The following is a 25561-nucleotide window of genomic DNA, read 5'->3' as shown; positions in this document are numbered from 1 at the left end:
CATCAACCACCAAGGAGGTGAGATTAGGGAGGTCACAGAAATGCTCCTATAGCTTGTATCTTAAAGACAAAGTCTTAGGACAATTAGGGTTCATCCTGAAACATGGACAGGTTCATTTTTGTGAGGGATGAAACATCTAGGATGCTAATACCTTCGACTATAGTAGTAGAATAACTGGGCGTTGCCTCCATGACTCTAGATAATGGCCTTGTCAGGGTTTCTGTTTGGTGCAGGAAGGCCCCAGCATCAAGATCTATGAAAGAAGGGCTTGATAGTCAACAAGCATGGGGGAAAGCATAAACTATAGATATATATATATATATATATATATATATATATATATATATATATATATATATATATATATATGAATGATATGGACTGAATGGCTATCAGTTAGGCAGTGCAGATTCTAACAGAAAGAACATTTTACCTACAATGTCTCATGTTACAATAAGCTTTCACAAAAAGAATGCTTCACTCTTGTTACTTCGTTTAATATGTGGACTGATACAGTTGAATTCCTTCCTTGGAATCTGCTATGTATTTCTTGAAACAGATAAGTTCTAACATTGTTCATTTAACACAGCCAAAATCTTATGTCTTACTCTCTTTCTTAGGCAGACTTGTACTGAAGTTAAAGATGGAAATCTAGATGTAGGGAAGTGATCAAAGCAAAATGTACATGTCATATGACATAACATAGACTGCTGTTCTCCCACCCCCTCAGGCTGTCATACTGTGGCAATAAAATGTATGGAATCTAATCTCCTTAATTACCTTACTGCATCACATATTTTTGAAGTGTTCTGTGAAGAAAGAAACAGGTGACAATGATGGTAGTAATGTCACAAAAGGCATATGCTCTGTGACATTGTAGGCATCACACAGTAAGTAGGACACTATATGAAATTCTGGAGCAGGACCCATACAAAATCAGCCTTGTCATCCTTCATTATGATTCCCCTAGTTTAGGTTATCCTTCATGTTCATCTGTGTAATAAATCAGCCTATGACTGCATTTTCTGCTGGAAACATTGCCTTTTGATATTTTAACATAATACAGCATTAGTACTCATTCACAAATATGATGCATGTGCTGCACCACAGCAGGTTTGTTTTAAAAACATTATATGGGTGGGGTTTAGTAAAAGCTGTACCTGGCTGCAAGGGGTACTGATGGCAAAACAGTGCAAGAAATGGCAAATTATGATTCAAATGATAACCAGGTGCTTAGCATAAACAGCTTGTAAGTCAATGCAAGCTGTTTACCCTGGCCCCCACATCTAGTAAATAAATTATTCAAAAAATATTTAGGCAAAATAGAAATGCAAGTTAGGCTCAGTGTTCCATGACAAGTGTTCTGAAGCATCATACATTTTGTACATTAATAGTAGGAAAAGTGCACAGGTTATATTGTTGTATGTCAGCTTTTATACTGTATCATGTCAGTTAGTTTATATTACTTTGTTTTACTAGGCCATTCCCTCAACTTCATGTCAATGCCACATTTGACTGCTGCAAGCAATGGCTCACCGAACCTGGGCCAGCTATGTTAATCTGCCATGTGGTTTAAAACACCTCACTAAACTGATGGATTCATTTGTCTCATTCTGAATCACTTTTCGTGGTCCACCAGAAGACAAGCAGCTTTTTATATGCAAACATCTTGTTGCTTGATGATCTTTTTGAATTCTACCATTTATTCTCACAATTTGCATTTTAAATGCTTATTTTTAAACTCATTAAAATTGTTCCCATTCAACTCAAAAGCATGTAATCCTGTATTCGCTACTTATTAACAGCTGATGACTGTAGGTGCTTTTAATACATGAACTAATGCTAACACAGAGAGGATTAGAAATAGAAGGAAACTGGCAGGTAGGCCAATCCAATCCACTACAACTCCAACGAAAGTACTAAAAGATAGCTTCCCCAAAACTTCCAGTGTTGCCAGGAAACTGTAGTGAGTTGCCTGTAAAAATATAAAAAAAAAATAACATGAACAATATTCTGTTCTCATTTCAAAGAATTGCAAATTAAGTTGGGCATTATTATCAATAACTAGGTGATTAACTGTAGCAAATTACATTTACAGAAATTAACAGACAAAAAATCAAACTTTAATTTCATTCTTCCTAACTCATCAAACTATAATACTTGTTATTATAACATGAGAAAGACAGCTCAACTATTATAACCAGGGAGCAAAGAAAAACATCAAGCACAAAACATAACTAGTTAACAAAACCAAAGATATGTTCATATTTAAATATGTACGTTAAATTTCCACATCATCTGCTGGCTATAGTGAAGAGTTCATTATCTAGCTTTCTGATTATTTGTTTGCTTGTTTATGAATGACTTCAACAGAGATGGGTCAATTCCAAATCTCAGGAAAGGAAAGATGGAGTACCTTCATGCCAAATGGCTTAATAATTAAACTACTGTGTCCTTAAGGAACACCAACTAATGTCCCACTGAATTTCAAGATAAAGATTTAAGACACAGTCAGTATTGTTCTGCTGTAAAAATGCATACATCCATTTGTAAAAAAATAGAATAAAATAAAGACAGAAAAGTAAATATATACTATGCTTTGTGCATAAACAAAAAATAATTGTATATTTGAATACTTTGAATATAAAACTAAAACCAGAATCAAGCATGACACAGCAAACACACACACACACACACACACACACACACACACACACACACACACACACACACACACACACACACACACACACACACACACACACACACACACACACAGCAAAATATATCAAGAAAGTTAACAACATAACACATAGGCAAGTAGAATGAGAGAAGCAAACTGAGATATTTACAACAGTACAGTAATGTGATAAGATGGATTCATTAACAATTGTGTAGGCTTTGTGCTTTAGCATAAAGAGTGACAGTGCTCACTGAATATGTATGCTGTTCATCACATTTCCAAGCACCATTTTATGGTCCGCAGCAGTGTTGGTGGTGATGAAGTGGTGCTGGGAAGCACAATGTAAACAAAACTCCTTGCCTGTAGTCAAACATATTATGCAAGCATGCGTGGACAGCTTAGATGAAGTAAGGGGAAGTGAAATATAAGAATGAAGATGTAGGGTAATGCATTCAAATGTGATGATGTCACAAAAAACATTTTCAACAGAAAAGACATCCATATTGATGGTAATAATAAATAATCATGTTTCCCATTTGTTTACCCATGTACATAACTTAGATGGACATGTTAACAATGGATGTGAGAGGGACAAAATGTAACATTGTAATAAAGTGGAATAAATGTGATATTAATGTTCATAACATGCAAGTTGAGATAACAGCAAGGACACTGGATACATTAGGCGCTATTTGCATACAGTGCAGTTATCGAATATGACATGTATATAAAGGGAATATATGTGTGATAACTGATTATAGTGCTGTACCCCCACTTCATCCTGCACAAGCAACGCATGAGCCATACAGCAGCAGTGTCATGGACAGCAAAAAAAGACGTTTTATGCTTTGTTGTCATTGGACAACCATAGATAGTGGGACGTCTTAGACAAGCATGTGTTTTATTTCATGCGCATCATAAACAGTAATATAACAGCATTCAAAATATACAAGTTACAATTGGCAACACAGATCTGATGGACTGCAGTAGTTCAAGGCCTCCATTTTTAAATGATGTGCATCTACTATATAATTATACTGGGCATGCTCACAAGGCATTATAGTGAACACTGCCATAACAGCATGTAAACAACTCAAACACACAAGAAAATGTCCAAACACAGGTCCAGTAACATTTTATGATGATCTGGCATCATGCCATACAAGAAGACATGTTATGTAAGTCCTTATATCCTATAAAGCTGTAACGTGTACAGAAAACAATTACAGCAATACATAAATGTTTGGAAGAAAACATGCAATACTCTGCATTCTTAGTTGTAAATTAAGTAATGCCTGTGAACAATCAGTGGCATACTCAACATCTGCATTTTGCTAAACCTGAACACATGCCAGGACAGTTATCAGAGAGATGTGTATCAACCTTTGATGCTACAGAAATAGGCATACTGTGTGTGTCATGATGAACACATTTTAAGAGGTTACAGCATAGATTGCCTACTATGGAAGGTGATGCCTTAAAAATATTGCCCTCTGACTGTGCAATAAATATTTACCTACCTAAGCCACTCCTGTCTGACACAGTTATCTGACAGACAGATGTTACCAGATTCAAACCCCTGCCTATCATACTACAAACTTTACAGAGCTGTCTACTGACTACAACTGTCACACGAGACAGCAATGGATTTTGTCAGTATAAATAAAATTAATGTGTGAAGTAACAAAGGACATCTGAGGAAAAGTGTACAATATAATTCTGACAGAATGATGACAACAAAGATAACTATGTTAATGTTTACACAGCTGTGAACAGTGCAATATCAATTTTTCTCGGCCAAGGAAGCTGTTCCTGTTGTTTTGTACAATACTATCCCAGAAGTGAAACACACTGTATCTTTATAAATATGTTATGCAAGTCATTACTGAATATATGTGATGCAGGAGCTCCCACACAACATTTGCAAAACAACTGTTTCACTGATAAGATACTACAAAATTACTTTATATTTCTTTCTCCAAAGTAAAAATTGAGAATAATAACTTTATACAGTGTTATTTGTGTAATGTCAGTACATTCATAGAATGCTGACCTTTGCTAGAATTGAAAAGCAAGCTATTTAAGTCCACTAACTGTGTGCATGAAGCACACAGTGGAAATCTTAACAAAGCTATGAGACTCCACCTACTTGAAGTCATTACATCATACAAATGTACTGCAATCTGTATGAGATAAAACGGCTGGGGGAGGACCTCCCACTGCAATTGTACATATTACAACACTTGTGGATGTCAACCATGTTTAACAGCATTAGGAGACATAATGCTTACAGTCAAGTCAATGTGGGTTTTGAACACCTGATTATGTCATGATAGAAGCTACATAATACTGGAAAGAATGAATGTGCCATGCTACAATTGTAAGGTATTTTGGTCTTTGAAGATGTGACATCATGTTATTGCTTTAAGGGATATGTGTGCCTGTAATTTCTTTAGAAAACCATTGCTATATGTGTCTTTTTCCTCAAAACATTGCCTGATACTAGATATATCCAAACGCACATGAAGAGGAATGCAGTCGTCACTGTGATATGAGAATGGCAATCACACACAATACATGAATAATTATGGATTTGAACACATGCCTTACTAAGGTAACAACACACAGAACACTGTCTCATGTACTCCTGTAACAGGAAAAGTCTTAGTAGTTCTCAAGGGAAAGCTAAATGTCATCACATGGCATCATCATTATTCAATACAGCATTTCTGTGTGAAAAATTAATATAAATCATTGCAATAGGAATCTCCAGCCATATATGTACACAGAAGACAGATGGCTGATAACATTGTTATCTACCGGCCCATTCACACACATACTGACTCCAGTGAGTCTAAGTAGTAACAGCGTCATTTGGACAGACTACCTAAGATCACAAGGTACAGAACATTGCCTGAATCACACGTGGCACATGAAATATTATTTTATAATAGTGAAAGTGATTATTTGAATGAATTACATCACCATTTTTTCATACATTGATTTTCTCCTAAAAATGCATGAAGACGGTTGAAGAACACAGTAATACTGCAAAGCTACACACTACATGCATCAGAAGCCTTCTCTACACAGCATGACAGACAAGCATGCAGACACAATAGTTATTCATTGCTGGATTCCAATCTCCTCCCTCCATATTTAAGCAGCCTAGAGAGCTCATTATCAACAGCCAGGACCACAGGATAACTCACACAACTATTATGATACAGTTCATTTCTGACAGCATGATGCAAGCATTGTGTTTCCAAAATTGGTTATTGCCTGTGAGTACTATAAATTTTTAGGGCAATCATCTGCCACTGCAAGTATATCTCCAAAGAAGTTTACATAAGGGTTGTTATCACAGACATAATTGTACATGACAGTACACATAGTCACATTAATTAATCAATGTTGGATTCAACCCCCTCTACCTAGATACATTTACACAAACTATAGAACACAGAATTATCTGCAAGTGCCACAGGAGAATTTTGAGTCTTAAGGGCAAAGTGTGCATTTCTGATGTGATGACCTCATTAGTGTGATGCAGAGAAGATGTTTGCAAGACGACTACAGTAAAAGAGGAATAAGGAGATGGGGCATCCTCTTCCATGTTAAAAACTTCCCCTGACTGAAAGTTGATGTGATGACTCACCACTGCCATCCAGCAATCAAGAAGCCTCAATCCTCAACACTAGCAACAGTGCGAGACATACACTAGGAGGATGGCAAGTACACACACAGAATTTCCAGATGCAGTTCTCTGCATCAAGTGCAATTTCCCTTAAGAGCACACAGAGACCCCAGTCAGTCCAGGGCTGGTTCCTCTACCTTTCTCTGGCTCCGCAATAAGACTCCCCACTTGCACAGCTGCAGAGTCGAGTCCTTAGCCAGGGTTCCAAGCCAAGCCCTCCAACACTCTCTCTGTCCAACCAGGTGCTTCGTGTCCCTGCTCAAGTAGCTGACACACACACACACCACACACACACACACACACACACACACACACACACACACACACACACACACACACACACACACACAAACCTGGGAAAGGTGGGCAAAGGTTCACTAGCTAATCCCCCTTTTGCCCAGACTATAAGGAAAAGGAACCTCTTATCAGCTACTTTAAGGGCCTTAACAAAGGGTGTCTAATCTTACTGTGAAATATTAATACTAACACAAATGGTAGTTTGACCATGAGCAAGGCTATTAAGAGTGGCCCACAGTATCATTAAATAAATAAGCAACTACTCTCAAAACTTAGATACCTCTACACAAATCAGCCACAATGAAAGATTTAAATATATTTAACAATAAATAATAAAAGAACAAGACAATAGTGAATATATAATCACAGTGACATCATAGTTCAAAACCACAGGAAATATTTAAAATAACATTGCATACAGGCTCAAACAAATAATGAAAAACAACTAAACTAAACTTTGCTATATTCCTGACTGTATCTAAGAAAATGAATATACCCTAGTAACTTACTTCATTACAGCAAGGCAGATGTTGTAAATGGTTCTTGTCAGGCCCAAGACCGAATACAGAATGCTCCGTCTCACTAACAGACTTCTCAAATTAATATCTATAATATCACTGCTGGGGTAGCTTGCAGAATGACATCATTTCTTTTCATCTAACTTCTAGTCCCCAGGCAAATACAGCCTTTGATGAAGCTGGCAATATTTAGCATCTACCTGTAAAAATATACAGACAAGGGCTTTTACAAGGATTTCTGGTAGATGCTGGAAGTCATAAAACAATTTAATTCCTTCATGCTTTCAAGACTAGTAATTAAGTCACGCTAAAGACAATACTGTAAGTTTGTTAGTACAGACATTGTGTCTCTTGCTGCATTGAAAACTGAAAGATACCATATTTTATGGCCTAGCCATGAAGTAATTTCATTTCATTTATTTTTCTAAAATTTACTAGACTATGTTAACCTCCTGTATCCCATTTTCCACTGTTAAAATATATACATTTAAAATTTACAGTAGTGCATGTACACTTCTGTTTTTTTCCGGTAGGGCACACTGTGGTTAAATTTCAAGCAGCACTTCGCAAATACCTTATTCAACACACACATCTGTACAAGCAGTTTGATATACATATGACATACAGTTCTAATACATCTGTAACACAAGCATCTTATTTATCTATTTATTTAACATTTGTTTACCGTAAAAGTCAGACTTGGAACAAACCAATTTTCAGAGGAGGCCCGGGGAGAAACACTCTAGACGCATGTCTTTGTAACATAAAATTCACCAATGACATATAATTATTTACAAAATTCCAGACAGCTGGACAGGCAGTATTGTCTTTCGTCACAGTTGATACAGCACGTCTGTTGAGGAAGCTATGCATACCTGACACTGAAGCTACACCATACCTCTGAACTGTACAGATTTTTGCAGAAAGTCCAGATTTTGGCCTTATATTTTTGGTCCATTTTTCATAAAATTGAGTTTTTCTGGCAAATTAGTAGCAAATCATTAACAACTGAAGTTAGAAAGCAATGACAGCCATTTGAGTTTCAGACTGTCAGAAAATTCATGCTAACACAAAACCTGCTTTTCTATCAACTTTCTAAGTATTAAGAACAATATTTAAAAATTGTCCCTATTTCTGGGCCCTTATCCAACTTTTATTTATGGATTTGTCCAGATTTCTTGCTCTATGAGGTTGAGAGATATCAGCCACACAGACAAGTTCCTCACTATGACATTTGAACCATCTCTCTCTCTAGGTATACGATTGAGGCAACACAGTATTATCTGCAAGCATCACAGGACAAGTCTGACTCTGAAGGGGAGAGAGTACACTTTTGACAGGATGACCTCATCAGTATATTGCAGAGAAGAAGTCTGTGTTAAAAGTGGGATAAACTGCAGAGGAAGTTGTGTCCAAAGTTGATGTTTTCTCCTGAGAGGAAGTGGACACATCACATCAGTTGTTGAAGCTTTTCTTCCATGACTCTAGAGCCACACAGACACACAAGTTCACCACTTTCAGATACAGTATGTCTGTTCAGGAAGCTATACATACTTGATATTGCAGCCAAACACAAAGCTCCTCACCTTGAGGACTGAACCTCCTACTTATCTAGTTAAACAATCTAGAGAACACAGTATTAGTCACAAGCACCACAGGAGAGATGTGACTCTTAAGGGGAGAAACAGTCCACTTTTGACATGATGACCTCATCAGTGTGTTGTAGAGAAGATGTTTCTATTAAAGGTGAGACAAAGTGCAGAAGGAGCTGTGTCCAAAGTTATACATATTCTACTCAGTAGAAATGGACACAGCATGTTTGATATTGAGGCGTTAGTTACCTGTTACCAGATCTCCACACAAACACTCTGGCTCCTCATGGTGAAAACTGAACCCCCTACCTATCTAGTTACACAATCTGGAGAATACAGTATTAGTCATAAGCATCACAGGAGAAGTCTGACTTTAATGATGTGAAAATTTGCATTTGTACTTGGTAAAACTGTTTAGAACACCTGGTACTGTGCATCACAGATTTTGGGAAAATTCATGTGTGTAGACAGGCAAACATAACAACACTGTACTTGTCCCATAAGATGACATACTTCCCTGTTCAGGTTTCTATACTATCACTGATGTACAGTGCATTACTGTGAGGGGACGTGTACCTATGTCGCAGTATGGGATATCAATGAAAATCAGAACTGTAAACTAGTGGATTATCAATCAAGCATTCCTGACAGTTCATTCTGGATAAATGCATGGGAATAATAAATATTTATAGTGTCACTGTCACTTGTCTTGTCACATGCTTGCGCAACCTAAATTGACAATACAGACTGCCTAAATATGAAGTGCACTTCAGAATAACAGTGATGGAATATGGGTGAAAATGTTACCCACTATTGCAACCCACCTGCATGGGTGACCAGTGCAGTGCAGACATACATTGATAGACTGACTTAATTTAGTCAATATCACTCTGAAATCCAGATACCTTGTTTTCAAAATTCAGAAACAACATATAGACAATATACAACCTTAAAAAAAGAGTTATTAATTCTAAATATTTTTTACTCTCTAACTGAAGTACAGTGCAGGCAAGCTCATTTGTGCCACTGATGGCAGCGTATTGGTACATTCATAATCATATACTGAGGTATTGAACTTAGTATGGGAATTAACAGTAGTGTATGTTGCTCTGTGCCGAGTTTCACACAAATAAGCCCTATACACATACAATCAAGGTGTGACTGATAGAATACGGAACAGATATGTGTTATGGTCATGTTTCATTTGTCCTAATTTACACAGTTGTCATGACAGTTACAGTTATTCAATCCTTATATATATATATATATATATATATATATATATATATATATATATATATATATATATATGCTACAGGTGCATTACGAAACACGAGGGACCAAGCATATTATTAATGGTAGAAACGTGGCTTATGGAAACAATTTTGAATCAAGGAGGTCTCCTAAAGCATTGTGTCGCCTAATGCTGTTATGCATGAATGACATCCACAAGAAGTGGGAAGAGTTGGATATTTAGTGACAAGAATACACATATAACCATGCTAAGAGATTAGTTTATAGTTCATTTTTGTACACATTTGTGCTGTGTTGCGGTCTGCTTTATCATCATAATTACTGAGGCAAGATGTGTGCAAGACAGTGTTCACAACAGGAGTAAGCACATTAATACAGCAGCAGGATAATGTTTTGTAAAGAAAATGTGTAGCCAAGAGTTACAAATACAGAAGTCATGCAAAACATTCAAGAGTGCTTCGGCACATGCCTGGGTTCGAACCTTGACTTGACCTCAATACTACCTAACCACACCACTTAGGAAGTGCTACTTCATAATGTCCCAACATGACAATGGATTGCAGAAAAGGAGAATGTATGTAGAACTCTTCACTACCCTTATGCCAGCCTTATGCTATATATTCAGCTTCAGCTTGTTCAAATTGTTCAACAGAAGTTTAGCCTGATTATATACAGATAAGCACTGTAGAGCAAAGTGCAATAGAGTAATGTTGCTGAAGGTAAAATCTCACATGATTTTGCCATAAGCTGTGTACTTCCATTTAGCCTAAGTAGCAGTTGGTACTCAGTGCCAGACATTGGGCAAATGCAGAGGAAGAAAACAAATGACATGGAAGGGAGAAGATGCATAGACAGGAGGAGAGGGAGGCATGGACCAAGTACCTTACGACATAAGCAGGATAATGGTGACTCATAACAATATGTGGATACAGCTAACAGCTACACACAAAACAGTGTACTAAAAACAGTAACGCTTTGCTAATGCCTAAATTACAACCCTTGAAGGTATGCAACAATCTGCAATTAGATTAGTGCATTATCTCATCACGTCGAAAAGAAGGGGTTGGACTTGAGAATGTAACCAACATTAAGACATAAGCAGGATAAAGGTGTCTTTATTAAGTCTCCCTGTTGAGGATAGAAAGTTTCTGTTAGCTAATCCACAACCAAGGCAGCAGAACAAATGGACATGTCAGTAACGCACAAATTTATTAGAAAAACAGAATTAAGCACTTTCATCAGACTGTAACACAGACTTCTTCAGAATTTGTTTAACCACTATTTTTACACAATTTAAATACCCCACCAAAATATCATGTGACTGCTCACTAGCCAATAATTTAAAAAATCCTGGTCGTGAAACACTACTGAAAAGACAATAAAAGACAAATAAAAAAAGCTTCGTAAGAATATTTTCATACATAAATTATTAATAAATAAGCTATTATAAATTATTCATCACTTTACACCTTATAAGAGTTTAACCTTAATATACTTGCTATCAAAATATGCTCATTAAGACCTGGAGGAATGCAAGCATTAAGTTTCAAATGCCATACGGTTTCTTTCTGCACTATTAAATCTGCCCATGGAACACCCCTCACTTTTTTTGGCACAATATCAATACCACAAAAAGCAAATTTGTGATTAGGATACAGTGCTACATGTTTACATAAAGAATCCTTAGTGTTTAGATGTTTAATATCCTGATTGTGTTCATAAATATGCTGTTTAAACCTATGTTGAGTTTTGCCCACATAGAAGCTGGTACAGTTTGAACATTTGGCCAAATAAATAATTCCCACAGAGTTCAAGTGGAATGATGAATATAAACCTGTCCATTTATAACCACTTTATCTTTTTCTAAAATAAATTTGCAGTGACTATAAAACCAACATTTGAAGGTGCCTTTCTTCTTATTTGTAAAAATATGGGAACATTCACTCATTTCTAAAAAGCTTTTCATGGATTTCCCAGTCCTATACACCATTTGGGGTTTGTTCCCCAAAATATCCATCAAACCCCAAACCATGAAAAATTTTCCAGTTCTTCTTTAATATATCTGAAATAATTTTATAATCCTCAGTGTACACAGTAATGAAAGCACATTTAAAGTCACTTTTGTTATTAACACTATCTTCTTTTGACATTCGAATCTGTGTTGATCCCAATAAAGGTAATAAATCTCCCTCAGGTCTCATTTTATTTACTTTGTAACGTATTTTAGTCAACAGTGTTTTGGGGTAACCTCTTCAGTAGAACATCTCAGTCAATTTGTACCTCTCTATTCCCAATTGTTTGTCATCTGAGACCATTCTGGCTAATCTAACAAAGTGGCCCTTAATGATCCCCCTCTTCTGATGTTCGTGGTGACAACTAGTGTAGTGCAATAATGCATTTGAATATGCAAGTATTCGATAAATATCACTTGCAATACTTTTATTAACATAATCTTTTATAATTAAAACATCCAAAGTAACTAATGCTCTAAAACTGTCAGTATAGGTGAATTTTAAAAATGAAGACGTAGAATTCAAATATGTCACAAAATTTTCCATTTCATCTTCACTTGGTTCTAATGCAATAAATATATCATCCAGGAAACAAACATACAGTTTCCAAGGAATTGGAGTATATTTGTTAAAAATAATATTCTTTTTCCACTGTGACATGACAATGATGGCAAATAAAGGGGCACAAGAGGCTCCCATTGCCACACCATTATTTGCTGAAAATACTGGCCTTCAGTGTAAACAAAACTGTACTCTAATAATCTCCATGAGCATTACTACAGTATTAACTTTGTCATTACATTCAGCAGTATCCACTAAAAATTCACAAAATCATTCCAAACCCTGAGTATGTGGCATAACATTAAATGGGTTTACCACATCAATAGTCAAAAATGCTAATTTTTCAGAGTAGCCTACTTCATGTAATTTTATCAAAAAATCCCATGAGTCACTGCAAAGATGCGTGCAGACATTTAATAGGTCTTTTACTTTAATGTCAATACATTCAGCCAGGGGGTGTATGTAGTTTATAAGTACTTGCATTCACTATTGGTCTCATGGAGGATCTATTAGATTCTTGTGAATCTTTGGGATTCCAAATACTGCTGGAATAATGGGAAATTTAGCACACAAAAAACAGAAAACATCTTGACTTATTTGTCCCTGTTCAAACATATCCTGAACAAAAATTCCACCCTCCTATAAATGAATGTAATTCAAAGAAACACCTTCATAAAAATCATCATCATTCAAATGTTCATACATTTTGTTGAGATAGGCCGTCTTGCACATGATGATCACTACACCCCCTTTATTGGCCTTCATAACCCTTACATCCTTGTCCTGACTTAACTGCCTCAATAACGTGAATTCGGTAACACTCAGGTTTGACACTGTTTCCTTCATTTACTCAAAAAGTCTCTAAGGTCAAACCCACATAGTCTATCAACTAATAGAGGTAAAGAAAGTGGTGGACTGAACATACTAATTTTACGTAATATGTTTGACCTATGATCTACATTTAACTTGCTAAAAATTGTCTTCAAGTTTAATTTTTCAATAAATAGTTTTACATCAAATAAAACATTCTCAATTTTAGCACAAACTGAAGAAACAAACATTGAACCTTTACTCAATAGCTCAGCATGTGCACATTCAAACAATTTAGGAGCATAATTATAAATTTTAAAGTCACCTGTAACATTAATGGTAATGGAAGGTCCACAGTCAACAAGTGTTAATCCATTCACTGAGGAGTCATGAACCACATTTCATTCCTCCTCCAGTTGTTGTTCCTCCTCATACTGTTCCAATGTTTTGATGGAGTCTGCTTATTCATTGCCAGTGGGGTTCCTGTTGGTTGTTCTTCCATTTTTTAACGTTTTGGATCAGAAGGGCCTGCTCCAAAGGAAGAAATTCTTCTTCTGTAAAACCCATGGTTTCAATTGCTGTCACTATTTCTTCCTCTGTGGCCAGATGGTCCCACCTACCATGCAACCTGATTGGTTGGGGATACACTCTTCCTTCCCAATAATCAATTCTGTCTTTTTCCATCTTTTTTTTTTCTTTTCTCTTTCTACAGAAAGAAGAATTATCTTATCACACCACCTAAGAACTTCTGTTTATTTATACCCAGCAACCTAAAAACGGTTGCAGTAACTTTCATAGCAGTGCCTTTAGACATCTCCTACTCTGTATTCCCATTGCACAGCAGATTTAATCACATTTCTGCAAAACCAGAGTACTATGGCTGAAATTAAAATCTTCAGATTTTCCCTAAAGAAGTTGAACACCATCAACTGTTACTCAGCACTGCTGTGCAATGCTACCCTACTTGCAAATGCTGAACAAAAAGTGAAGGCTTTTTGATGGGCCATTTCTGGCCACATGTGTTGTACGTGATTTTATTTTGAACAGATTAAACTTGTGAAAAAGGGTTTGATAAGACAGTCATGAAAATAGGGATGGCAAACAGAGGTAAGACAGAAGGGTGTTAGGCGAGCACCGCAGCTATATACTTCTTCACAACATACTGTGCACAGTGTTTGATGACTTTTTAGAGTCACCAAGACAGGGATGGGTGACAACAGCAGAAAAATGATGTATGGCCAACTGAACCAAACCAAGATGATACATAGGTGAAGTGAAGAACTATGTATGGGGCATAATTTCTTTCTTTTTTTTTTTGCGAGAGAAAGGAATGTTGTGTGAAGTGCTTAGGAATGAGAGTGTCAGGTAGCAGATGCAGACATACAGGACATACAAAACAGACAGGGATTGTGAAGGACACAACAGGTTGGTGGACACCATGAATAAGGACATGGAGGGAACTTTGGAGGTGCATCCATGCCCAGCTTGAGAACAGTGAGGATCTTGTCCTCACCCTCAGAATTACGATATATATATATATATATATATATATATATATATATACAACTGTATCTATCACCTATATATATATACATATATATGTATGTGCATACCTACATATGAACAAAAAGAGAGATGGGGGTGTGGGGGACAAAAAAGAGAGAATTAGATTAATGGCATGTCACATTAATTATTTCAAACACATTAAACAATATGAACAATAAGCAAGTACACCTTGGCCTCTGTGCCATATCAGATATCTGCTTTCTAAGGAAAAATAACTACATTTGCAAATACTAAACTGTTAATGTCATGCAGTACTGAAGTTACATTATCTTATAAATACTACCTTGTAAAAAATCTAATACTATTTCTGGGTATGGAACCCATACATAATTATTGTGATGTACTAACTGTCTAATTCAATAACCAAGAGCTAATGGAGTAGGCATGTAGGCTTCCTGTTAAAGTCAAGGTATGCCCATTCAAGATGATATACAGTGATGGACTGAGAATACTTCTGTGCCTTGCATTCAGACCTGATACATACTTACCCTATGCCTCTCTGAGGTGAATTAGTCTCTCCTGGTGTGCTTTATGGTTTTCTGCTATCTCTGCTGCAGCTGTACAACAGACAAAAGAAAAAATAAATAGTTGGAATCATGATGAATAACTGAGTTAGTTAGCTAATTAATATATCACGGGCAGGTGTTGGGTCAGTATGCTTACACAAATGAAAGGTGTTTGTGTCTTAAATTCATCCTCCCATCAGCTCAGGAGTTCCCTCATGCATCTCTTCATGGCACTGTAGTGGTGATGACACTGCTCCACAGTGCATGGGATGTCAGTTGTGCTGGAGACAGTCTTGACCAAGATATTCCAAGACTCAGTCTTATATACTGAGACCTGGTATATTCCCCCCTACAGTAGCATCTAGCTGTAGTGCTTCACGGAAAGTGCAAAAAGTCCTGGACTCCTCAACACCCCACCTTTGTGCTCTAAATGGAACACCATCCCTACCATCACCAGCCATGCCTGCAGCAGCCAAGCTAGAAATACGGGTCTGAATTGGGATCCAGTTCAAATCTCACATGTAACAGCTTGTGAGCAAAGATGCACGGCCTTGCCTATTGCATCTGCACAACTGAAAGCAAAGCAATGGCTTGTCAGACATATTGGTATTGATTACATCAAGAAGCACAGAAAGTGTGAAATATGGTAGTGAAATGTGGCTGTGTGTGAAGCTCAACGTCTTGACATATGTTCCAATATTGCACAATGAAATGTTTTATGATGTTTGTTATAATCATGGTTGGTTGTAGGAAAAATGGCATGACATGTGACATACTGGCATGTTGGGAGTTATTCACTGGTAAGCTTGGGCACTACCACCTGGGAATCAAACCCAAAACAAAGAAAACAAAAGAATAAAATGTTAAACATTGCTCATTAACGCTCACTGCCACAGGAGGACTTGCTTGTTAAGATGGTAATCACAGGTATACTAATTTAAGACTGACTGTATAAATACTTAAGAGATGCTTGTATGTCTTTGACTTTACTTAGTCATGGGACTGCATTTCTATGTACAAGCCAATGTTTATATTTGTAAATACATCTTAGATGCATGCAGTTGCATGATTTCAGTAAGATGTGGAGGGTTAGGTAGCATCCATACTTCATAGGTCATACTGTCATAAATATATACTTATGATATCTGACAACTCAATAATTACAACAAAATATTGTGCACATGATACCAATGTATGTGGTTTCTACATTAAATAGCATCATTGTAATGTTTAACATACTTTACACACATTATACTGTGATTCTACAGCAAGCAGCAATGATAAATTTCTTGCAATAAACATAGCGATGATACTCATGTGCATTTGCTGTAACATTCCTAAACAAAATTTTGTGACAAATGGCATTCTGACTCATTCTGGTAAAAATATCTGTGAACTGGATTTGAACCCTATATCAGCTGTCTTCATTCTTTAAGATCACTACACTTGCACCTTGTGCAACATGGATAGTTACCTGACAGGTGGAATTTATCCACTGAGTACTATCCAGAGAGCTGACAGCCACACACTGGTGGCAGGCTTGTTTGTACTACAGAAAGTGGTCCAAATTAAAATTTTCACTTTTTCCTTTGGGAGTGAACAATGTTTGTGCACTACCAAGGACAGCATAAATGCAAAATATTTTGGAAAAAAAATAACAGAGGAAAAAAACTGACAGGAAAATGTATTCAAGGGGTATACCTAGCAATGACCAGAGAAAGAAGGGAAATTATCCTTCCCACATCTCCTCGCAACATCAGAAATTTAATTTCTGGCACATATTATCAGAACTGTAGTTATGCCAAATAATGTTAAAGCTGACAAACAACAACTCACATGATGTTAGCAATACATAGAATATTTGAGTTTTAGACAACACACTTATCTAACAAAATGTGTTTAAATATGTATTCAGATCCCCCTCTAAAAGTATCACTTAACTGCATCTGAACCCTGCATCACCTGTCTCATTTATCTAAACCCACTACACATATACCTTGTGCCACAGAGAAGGTTAGCTGACAGCTGCACTTTCCTCACTGAGTACTATCAGAGTGCTAATGGCCGTGCACCAGCACCACGCTTGTTGTACTACAGAAGGCAGCCCAAGTTAAACTCCTCATGTTTCCCTTAGGAACATGGCCCTGTTTGTGCACTGCCAACCACAGTGCAAACACAAAAGGCATTACAAAAAATAAAATTAAATAAAACAGACAAACTTAACATAATGAATGGATATAAGTAGCAAGGAACAAAGCTGCTACAGCATTAGCAAGACACAGTCATCCTTTTCACATTTGCTTGCACCATCACAAGTAGTATTTAGGTTACACATAATCAGGATTTCATGTAATGGCAATTGCTCAGAAAGGGGAAAGACAGACAATGACAAAATGCCATTTTTTTCCACAATGTATACAATTAGTCTTGACATCAAAGTTTACAAAATATTGTCTAAATATCATGATGACAAATTGTGACATATGGATAATTTCTCCAGCATATATGACACATATCGCCACATTACTCATGTTGCTACTTTTGTGACACTAGACTGTAAAAAAAAAAAATCATATCTTACAACAACTCTAGCACATATTAGCAATGAGAAGAGGTGAGTTTTCAACAAATGCACCTATGTAACATACATTCACACAGACTTCTGTTAAGATATTTAGCATGTATCATACATGCACTTTAGCCTGTTCATTTCATATGCAGCGCACTAGGTGTCAATAGCATTTCTGAATCCATTAATAAAAACATTTTTGTAAACTGGATTTAGACCCTGTCTTATTTCTCTGCACTTACCTCATTTACATATTGTGCCACAGAGATAATCATCTAACAGGCGTCAGTGCAGGTAACCAAGGCAGATTTCATGACTCACACATACGGCACACATACAGGTTTATAATGCTAGCAGCAACTGCTAACATGCTCTTTTCTAAGTGCAATGTGGCAGTAATCAAAAGACTTGGATTTCAGGGCAAATGGCTATGCTGAGTGTATACGATTGTTTTATAGCTTCCTGAACAGATCCGCCATGTTGGATTGGTTAATCAGCAGGTATTTCAGCTACTTATGCTTTCATTAGCATATTCTGCCATTTACTTTTGTTTTTCAGTGAATATGAAGTAGTACTTCATTGTGTGTGAAGCATGCAGTGACGTGTAGACAACAGCTCCACTTTGTGTGGCAGTTAATGAATCCGGCCTTATATTTACAATTGAGTCTGTTTTGCCAGAAAATGAAGACATATTTCTGTCACTCAATCCAATGGAAGTCTTATATAAAAGGAGGTCAGATGCTCTGTGGCACAACTGTGTCTATTGATGTCTTGAAATATATTTGTGTATGCATTTTTGTTTGCACGTAAGAGTGTGTCTACACTCAAATCAGGCAAATGTTGTGGTATTGTAATTTGCACATCTTCATGCTTAATGCTTTAAATGTACCATGATAGATGTTGACATTACTTAACTGCAGGTGAAACTAAGTTATCAGTTAAAAAAAAAACACTTCTTTTATTAATCTGTTTAAAGGGCAAATTATTCCACTAAATTAATTAGACATTTTTACCATCCCTGCCAAAAAAAATGAAAACAGAGAAGAAATGGTTCTGCAATAAGGACAGTCTTTATTACAGTCCTGTTTCCTAATTAGATGCAAACAGCTTGTCACATGCCTATGGTAAATCACATGGTACCACTGTCCACCAGCAATCACGATGCAGCAAAAGAAGATTCTTGTCAAATTAGAAAATGTGTTCTCCTAAAGGACCCAGATTTTACACTGGGGCAGCCTCTGCAAATAAACTATTTTTTAATGTTATGACCTAACTTGCTGACAAGTGCTAAAGGTGTGAAGTCAAGGAAGAGAATGTATGCTAGTATCTAACCACCAATAACCCAACAATTTCTGTACATTAAGCACAGTTCAAGAGTCATCAGGGATGTTGCCTTATGCATGAGAAACATGGCAAAGTGCATTAATATATGAAGAATTTATTTACCTTGACTATAGTTAGATATCAGAGATTTACCCACAGAGAAAGTTGTTATTCTAGGGACGGGCTACCAACTAAATAATTATTAGGTTAGTGGATTTCTAGAGGCACTGTGTGTGTGTGTGTGTGTGTGTGTGTGTGTGTGTGTGTGTGTGTGCATGCAACTTCTCCTACCTAATCATAGAAAAATGGAATGGTCATCAGCCAGGAACTGCTTATTAAGGAAGATGTATACAAACATAAACAGATCACTACTGTCACATGGTCAAAATTAAATGCTCACTAATCCGGACTATTGAGACAGTGAGTGTATGTGTGTGTGTGTGGGGGGGGGGGGGTATGTATGTGCAGGAGGAGAACATGAAGTTGAATTACTTTATTGAAAAAATAAGTTGCAATTAATAACATCCAAATATCATAAGTTTTTATAATCATGAAGTGTTTATGTTTGGTGGGAAAGCAGCCTATGTATGAAAGCAACTGACCACTTTTCTTACTTGATAACATTTAAAATCACTGATCTGGACTGTCTTAGACATTGTCTCATCAAAAATGAGCCATTATTCGGGGTTGAGCTACCTGTAAAATCTGAAATACTCTCCGGAAAGAAAAAATCATCAGTTTTTTTTTTTTGCGGACAATTTTTATGACCTTCAAAGTCATTGCAGAAGCACCCTGACTAAAAAACTTATTCTAGTTTGATAATGTGTGTGCACAAAAACAGTTTGAATTATTTTTCTTTTGGTATGGCGTTTGAAGAAAGAGATAAAGACAATGCATGTTTGGCTTTCATATTCAACACACCTACTGCAATTATTTTTGCTTTCATATTCAGCATACCTATTGCAATTTTTCTTCCACTGGACTATCGAGTGGGGGCAACAAAGTATTCATCAAACTTACAAATATATTGCATTATTTCTTTATTTTTTGCACTTAAATATTTGTTAACATACTAGACACAAAACACTTTTCAGCCATAATGCTGGCTTCTTCAAGAGGAGTTAAGATGATAACACATAATAGTAACATTAAATACAACAGCAAAAAGGGGCAAAAATATATTAGCAATATAGGACGATGAATTATAATACACCAGCAGAACTGGACAACATATATGTGTTGATTACAAGGACATTATTAATATTCTTATTTATATGCACATTTTTTTTATTATTTTACATCTATATGACAGGATAGACAAAACTGTATACTAAGCAAGATAAGACTCAGACTAGTTATTCGGCATCTCTAAAGCAACTATAATTTCATTTTAAACAAATAATATCTCTAAATTTATTTCGCACAGATTTAAGTGTCTGCTGATTCCTAATGTCTGTAGAAAGTGTGTTCCAATACTCTTTCTATAATTTGGTGAAAGCATTTTACCAATGGTTGTGATGAAATGGAGATCTACTTATGGCTAACAAATTGCTGTTGCTAGTTCTAAGACTATATGACATAGTTCTTGTAAGAACCATTGAAAAATAATGGAGGCCATGTATATCAATCAATTATACTGCAAAGGAAAGCAGCAAGAAGATATGCTCCCCTGCTTGGAACTGGTAGCCAGTATGTATTCTGAAAAAAAATAGACAGTTTTGTAAAACTGCATATTTTGTTTACAGCATTTTGGAGCATGTTGGACTTTACCTAAGAATTTAAAGATATAATAGGGTGTACTGTAATTTTAGTAACAATGCATATTCTTTCTTCAACCCAGCCACTGGGGAAGCACAAACCAGTGCATTTCTTCGTGACAGTCCCAAGCATGGATAAATGGGGAGGGTTACGTCAGGAAGGGCATCCGGTGTAAAACCTCTGCCAGATGACACATATGGACAACAACAGAGATTTCCATACCAGATCGGTTGAGGCCTGGGTTAACAACAACTGCTACCAGTACTGTTAGCCAACTGGGTGTTGGTGGAAATTGGGCTACTGTTGGTGGAAGGAGAAGAAGAGAAGCAAGGCATGCCCGATGGCAGGAAGAGAGGAGGAAGGTTAGGAGTGTAGTAGTGAGGATAGGAACTTTGAATGTTGGCAGTATGACTGGTATAGCTGATATGATGGAGAGAAGGAAGGCTGATATATTGTGAGTGCAAGAGACCAGATGGAAGGGGAGTAAGGCCAGGTGTACAGGAGGTGGGTTCAAATTGTTCTATCATGGTGTGGATGGCAGGAGAAATGTGGTAGGGGTTATCCTGAAGGAACAGTATGGCAAGAGTGTTTTGGAGGTGAAAAGAGTGTCGGATAGAGAAATGTTTATGAAGCTGGAAATTGATGGTGTAATGATAAATGTTGCTAGTGCATACACTCCGCAAGTTGGGTGTGCGATGGATGAGAAAGAAAAATTTTGGATTGAGTTGGATGAAGTGGTGGTGAGTGTACCCAAGGGTGAGAGACTAGTGACAGGAGCAGATTTCAGTAGGCATGTTCGTGAAGGGAACAGAGGGGATGCGGAAGTGATGGGTAGGTATGGTGTTAAGGAGAGAAATGCAGAAGGTCAGATGATAGTGGATTTTGTGAAATGGATGGACATGGCTGTGGTGAATATGTATTTTAAGAAGAGGGAGGAGCATAAGGTGACATACAAGAGTGGAGGAAGATGCACACAGGTGGATTATATCCAATGCAGGAGGGCCAGTCTGAAGGAGATTGGAGACTGTAAAGTGGTGACAGGGAAAAGTGTAGTTAGGCAGCATAGAATGATGGTCTGTAGGATGACGTTGGTGATCAAGAAGAGGAGGAGGAGTGTGAGAGCAGTGCCAAGGATTAAATGGTGGAAGTTGAAAAGGGGTGATTGTGAGGTGGAGTTCAGGGAAGAGTTAAGACAGACACTGGGGGGCAGTGAAGAGTTAACGAATAGCTGGGTAACTACAGCAGAGCTGGTGAGGAAGACAGCTAGAAAGGTACTTGGTATGACATCTGGACAGACGAAGGAGGTCAAAGAGACCTGGTGGTGGAATGAGGAAGCACAGGAGAGTATACAGAGGAAGAGGCTGGTGAAGAAGAAGTGGGATTGTCAAACAGATGAAGAAAGTAGACAGGAGTATAAGGAGATGAGGCACATAGCAAAGAGAGAGGTGGCGAAGGCTAAGGATAAGGCATACAGACAGTTGTATGAAAGGTTGGACACTAAAGAGGGAGAAAAGGACCTGTACCCATTGGCTAGACAGAGGGACCAAGCTGGGAAAGATGTGCAGCAGGGTAAGGGTGATAAAGGATAGTGAGGGAAACGTACTCACAAGTGAGGAGAGTGTGTTGAGCAGATGGAAAGAGTACTTTGAGGGGCTGATGAATGAAGAGAATGAGAGAAAGAGAAGGTTGGATCAGGAAGTGAAACAGATTAGCAAGGAGGAAGTAAGGACAGCTATGAAGAATGGAAAGGCTGTTCGCCCAGATGACATACCAGTGGAAGCATGGAGGTGCTTAGGAGAAATGGCAGTGGAGTTTTTAATCAGATTGTTTAATGAAATCTTGGAAAGTCACAGGATGCCTGAGGAGTGGAGAAAAAGTGTTTTGGTACCTATGTTTAAGAATAAGGATGATGTGCAGAGCTGTAGTAACTACAGAGGGATAAAATTGAACAGTCACATTTTGAAGTTGTGGGAAAGAGTAGTGGAAGCTAGGTTAAGAAGGGAGGTGATGGTTAGTGATCAGCAGTATGGTTTCATGCCGGGAAAGAGCACTACAGATGTGATGTTTGCTCTGAGAGTGTTGATGAAGATATATAGAAAAGGTCAGAAGGAGTTGCATTGTGTCTTTGTGGACTTAAGAGAAAACATATGCAGGGAAGTCGGGAGTGGCACAGAAGTATGTAAGAGTGGTACAGGATATGTACGACAGTAGTGTTACAGTGGTAAAGTTTGTGGTGGGAGTGATGGATGCATTTAAGGTGGAGTGGGATTACATCAAGGATCAGCTCTGAGCCCTTTCTTATTTGCAGTGGTGATGGACAGGTTGACAGATGAGATCAGACAGGAGGCCTCGTGGACTGTGATGTTTGCAGATGATATTGTGATCTGTAGTGAGAGTAGGGACCAGGTTGAGGAGACCCTGGAGACGTGGCGATATGCTCTAGAGAGAAAAGGAATGAAGATCAGCAGGACTAAGATATAATATATGTGTGTGAATGAGAGGGAGTACAAAACTACTAAAACAACTAAGAACACACATACATATATAAAAAAAAATTCACATGTTAATATTAAAAACTATGTATACACACATTATTTTATCTTTGTGTGCTGTATGTGAACTAATATGGGTTTTAAAGAAACAGCAGAATTTAAACCTGGTATGCTATCTGCTGAAAGTCTGACAATCCATTCAAACTCTTGGACTTCTAGTAAATTTCCCATATCACCTCCCCTAAATGAGAGGGAGGACAGAGGAATGATGACAATGCAGGGAGTAGAGCTGGCAAAGGTGGATGAGTTTAAGTACTTGAGATCAACAGTTCAGAGTAATGGTGAGTGTGGAAGAGAGGTGAAGAAGAGAGTACAGGCAGGGTGGAATGGGTGGAGAAGAGTTTCAGGAGTATTCTGTGACAAGACGGGCACCAGTAAGAGTGAAAGGGAAGGTCTACAAGAGGGTAGTGAGACTAGCTATATTATATGGGATGGAGACGGAGGCATTGACAAAAAGGCAAGAGTCAGAGCTGGACGTGGCAGAGTTAAAGATGTTAAGATTTGCACTGGGTGTGATGAGGATGGACAGGATTAGGAATCAGTATATTAGAGAGTCAGCTCAGGTTGGACGGTTTGGAGACAAAGCCAGAGAGGTGAGATTGCATTGGCTTGGACATGTGCTGAGGAGGGATACTGGGTACATTGGGAAAAGGATGTTAAGGATGTAGCTGCCAGGTAAGAGGAAGCCCTAAGGTAAGATTTATGGATGTGGTGAGAGAGGACATTCAGGTGGTTGGTGTGACAGAGCAATATGGAGGGGACAGGAAGAAATTTTAACAGATGATCTGCTGTGGCGACCCCTAAAGGGAATAGCTGAAAGAGAAGAAGAAGACATAGTCTTCCTCCAAGAGAAAAGACAAATAGAAACTCTGTGGCATGGCTTTACATGATGAAGTACCTTATCTATAACTGCCTTGGTATGTGGCTTGAATTACATGAAAAGATCAAAGCATTTATGCTCATAAGCCTAGCTAAGTACACTCCCAAGAGGGACTCTAAGGTTAATCTGAACTTATGTAATCTTTGCTGTGCTTCAAAGATCACAACTCCAGCTTTCCTAGAGCTGAATATAATTTATTTTAATGTTTGCCAGTTCCATAAAATGATATTGTCTGCTTATATCTTATTTTGTAAGCTTGGAAATTGTTTTTTAAGAACTGAGAAGTGTACCATGTGCATGCTGTGTTTTACATAGCACTGGGGGATCAAGAGCTATGTTACTAAGGAAGAGAAAAAAACATAACAGGCCTAAGAAGAGACACACGGGGAAACCTCATGTATGCCTGAAATAGTGTTGCCAATTCTGACTAGAAAATGTCTCTTTTATAATTAGAAGTTATGTACTTTACCACAATTTGGCATCTGTGTTGTATTTTCATTCTTCCTCACAAATGAGTCTAGGATCCGATCCTCAGATCCAACTCGGCCACTTTTACAAAACTTTGGATCCAAATCTTGAACTTCTCCCTCTACCTATAATGCCCCAACTCCTCAGACCGAGTTTGTTCCCTCACTCCTACTGTGTTACAGAGACAGAACAGACACACAGAGATTAGGCTCAAAGCTGCAGTGAGATAGGCCTTATGCCATTTGCTCTGCTGTGATACTGGAAAATGATAAGTGCTTAATTTCAACTGTTTTCTGCACTTCTGTTTTACTGCATATCTGTTTAATCTGTGCAACTGTTTTAAGTCTCTTTTTTGTTGTGTGTTAGAGCTGAATATCTGTTACTGTTTGTGACCTTTGGAGCTTGTAGTGAAATATTTTGTCTAGAGAGGCCTAGCTGTTTCTTTGTGAGAGAGAGAATCAGTCTGGTTTTATTTAGCTAGAAGCATTCCTGCAACACTGTGTTATTTTGATTGG

The 25561-nt window shown here is 37.5% G+C and overlaps 1 protein-coding gene across 6 annotated transcripts in view; it reads right to left on the bottom strand.

The window, feature by feature from the left end:
• Nucleotides 1-476: 476 nt before the first annotated feature.
• The window catches only part of MFSD3 (major facilitator superfamily domain containing 3), a 1502303-nt gene continuing 1477218 nt past the window's right edge, over nucleotides 477-25561 (bottom strand). For 5 of the 6 annotated variants that reach the window (XM_044060839.1, XM_044060837.1, XM_044060840.1 and 2 more), the window contains one exon: nucleotides 477-1975. In XM_044060839.1, the coding sequence (XP_043916774.1) occupies nucleotides 1799-1975 (177 nt within the window). In that variant the 3' untranslated portion in view covers nucleotides 477-1798. Of the gene's footprint in view, nucleotides 1976-15478; nucleotides 15548-25561 lie in introns of all 6 variants that reach the window. The other variant, XR_006363447.1, reaches the window with a different exon arrangement.

Source organism: Protopterus annectens, chromosome 2.part0, assembly GCF_019279795.1.
Source record: "Protopterus annectens isolate FY-2018-M chromosome 2.part0, PAN1.0, whole genome shotgun sequence".
Taxonomy (NCBI): Eukaryota; Metazoa; Chordata; order Ceratodontiformes; family Protopteridae; genus Protopterus; species Protopterus annectens.
Note: the sequence above shows the minus strand (reverse complement) of the source record. Positions and strands in the feature narration are given on the sequence as shown.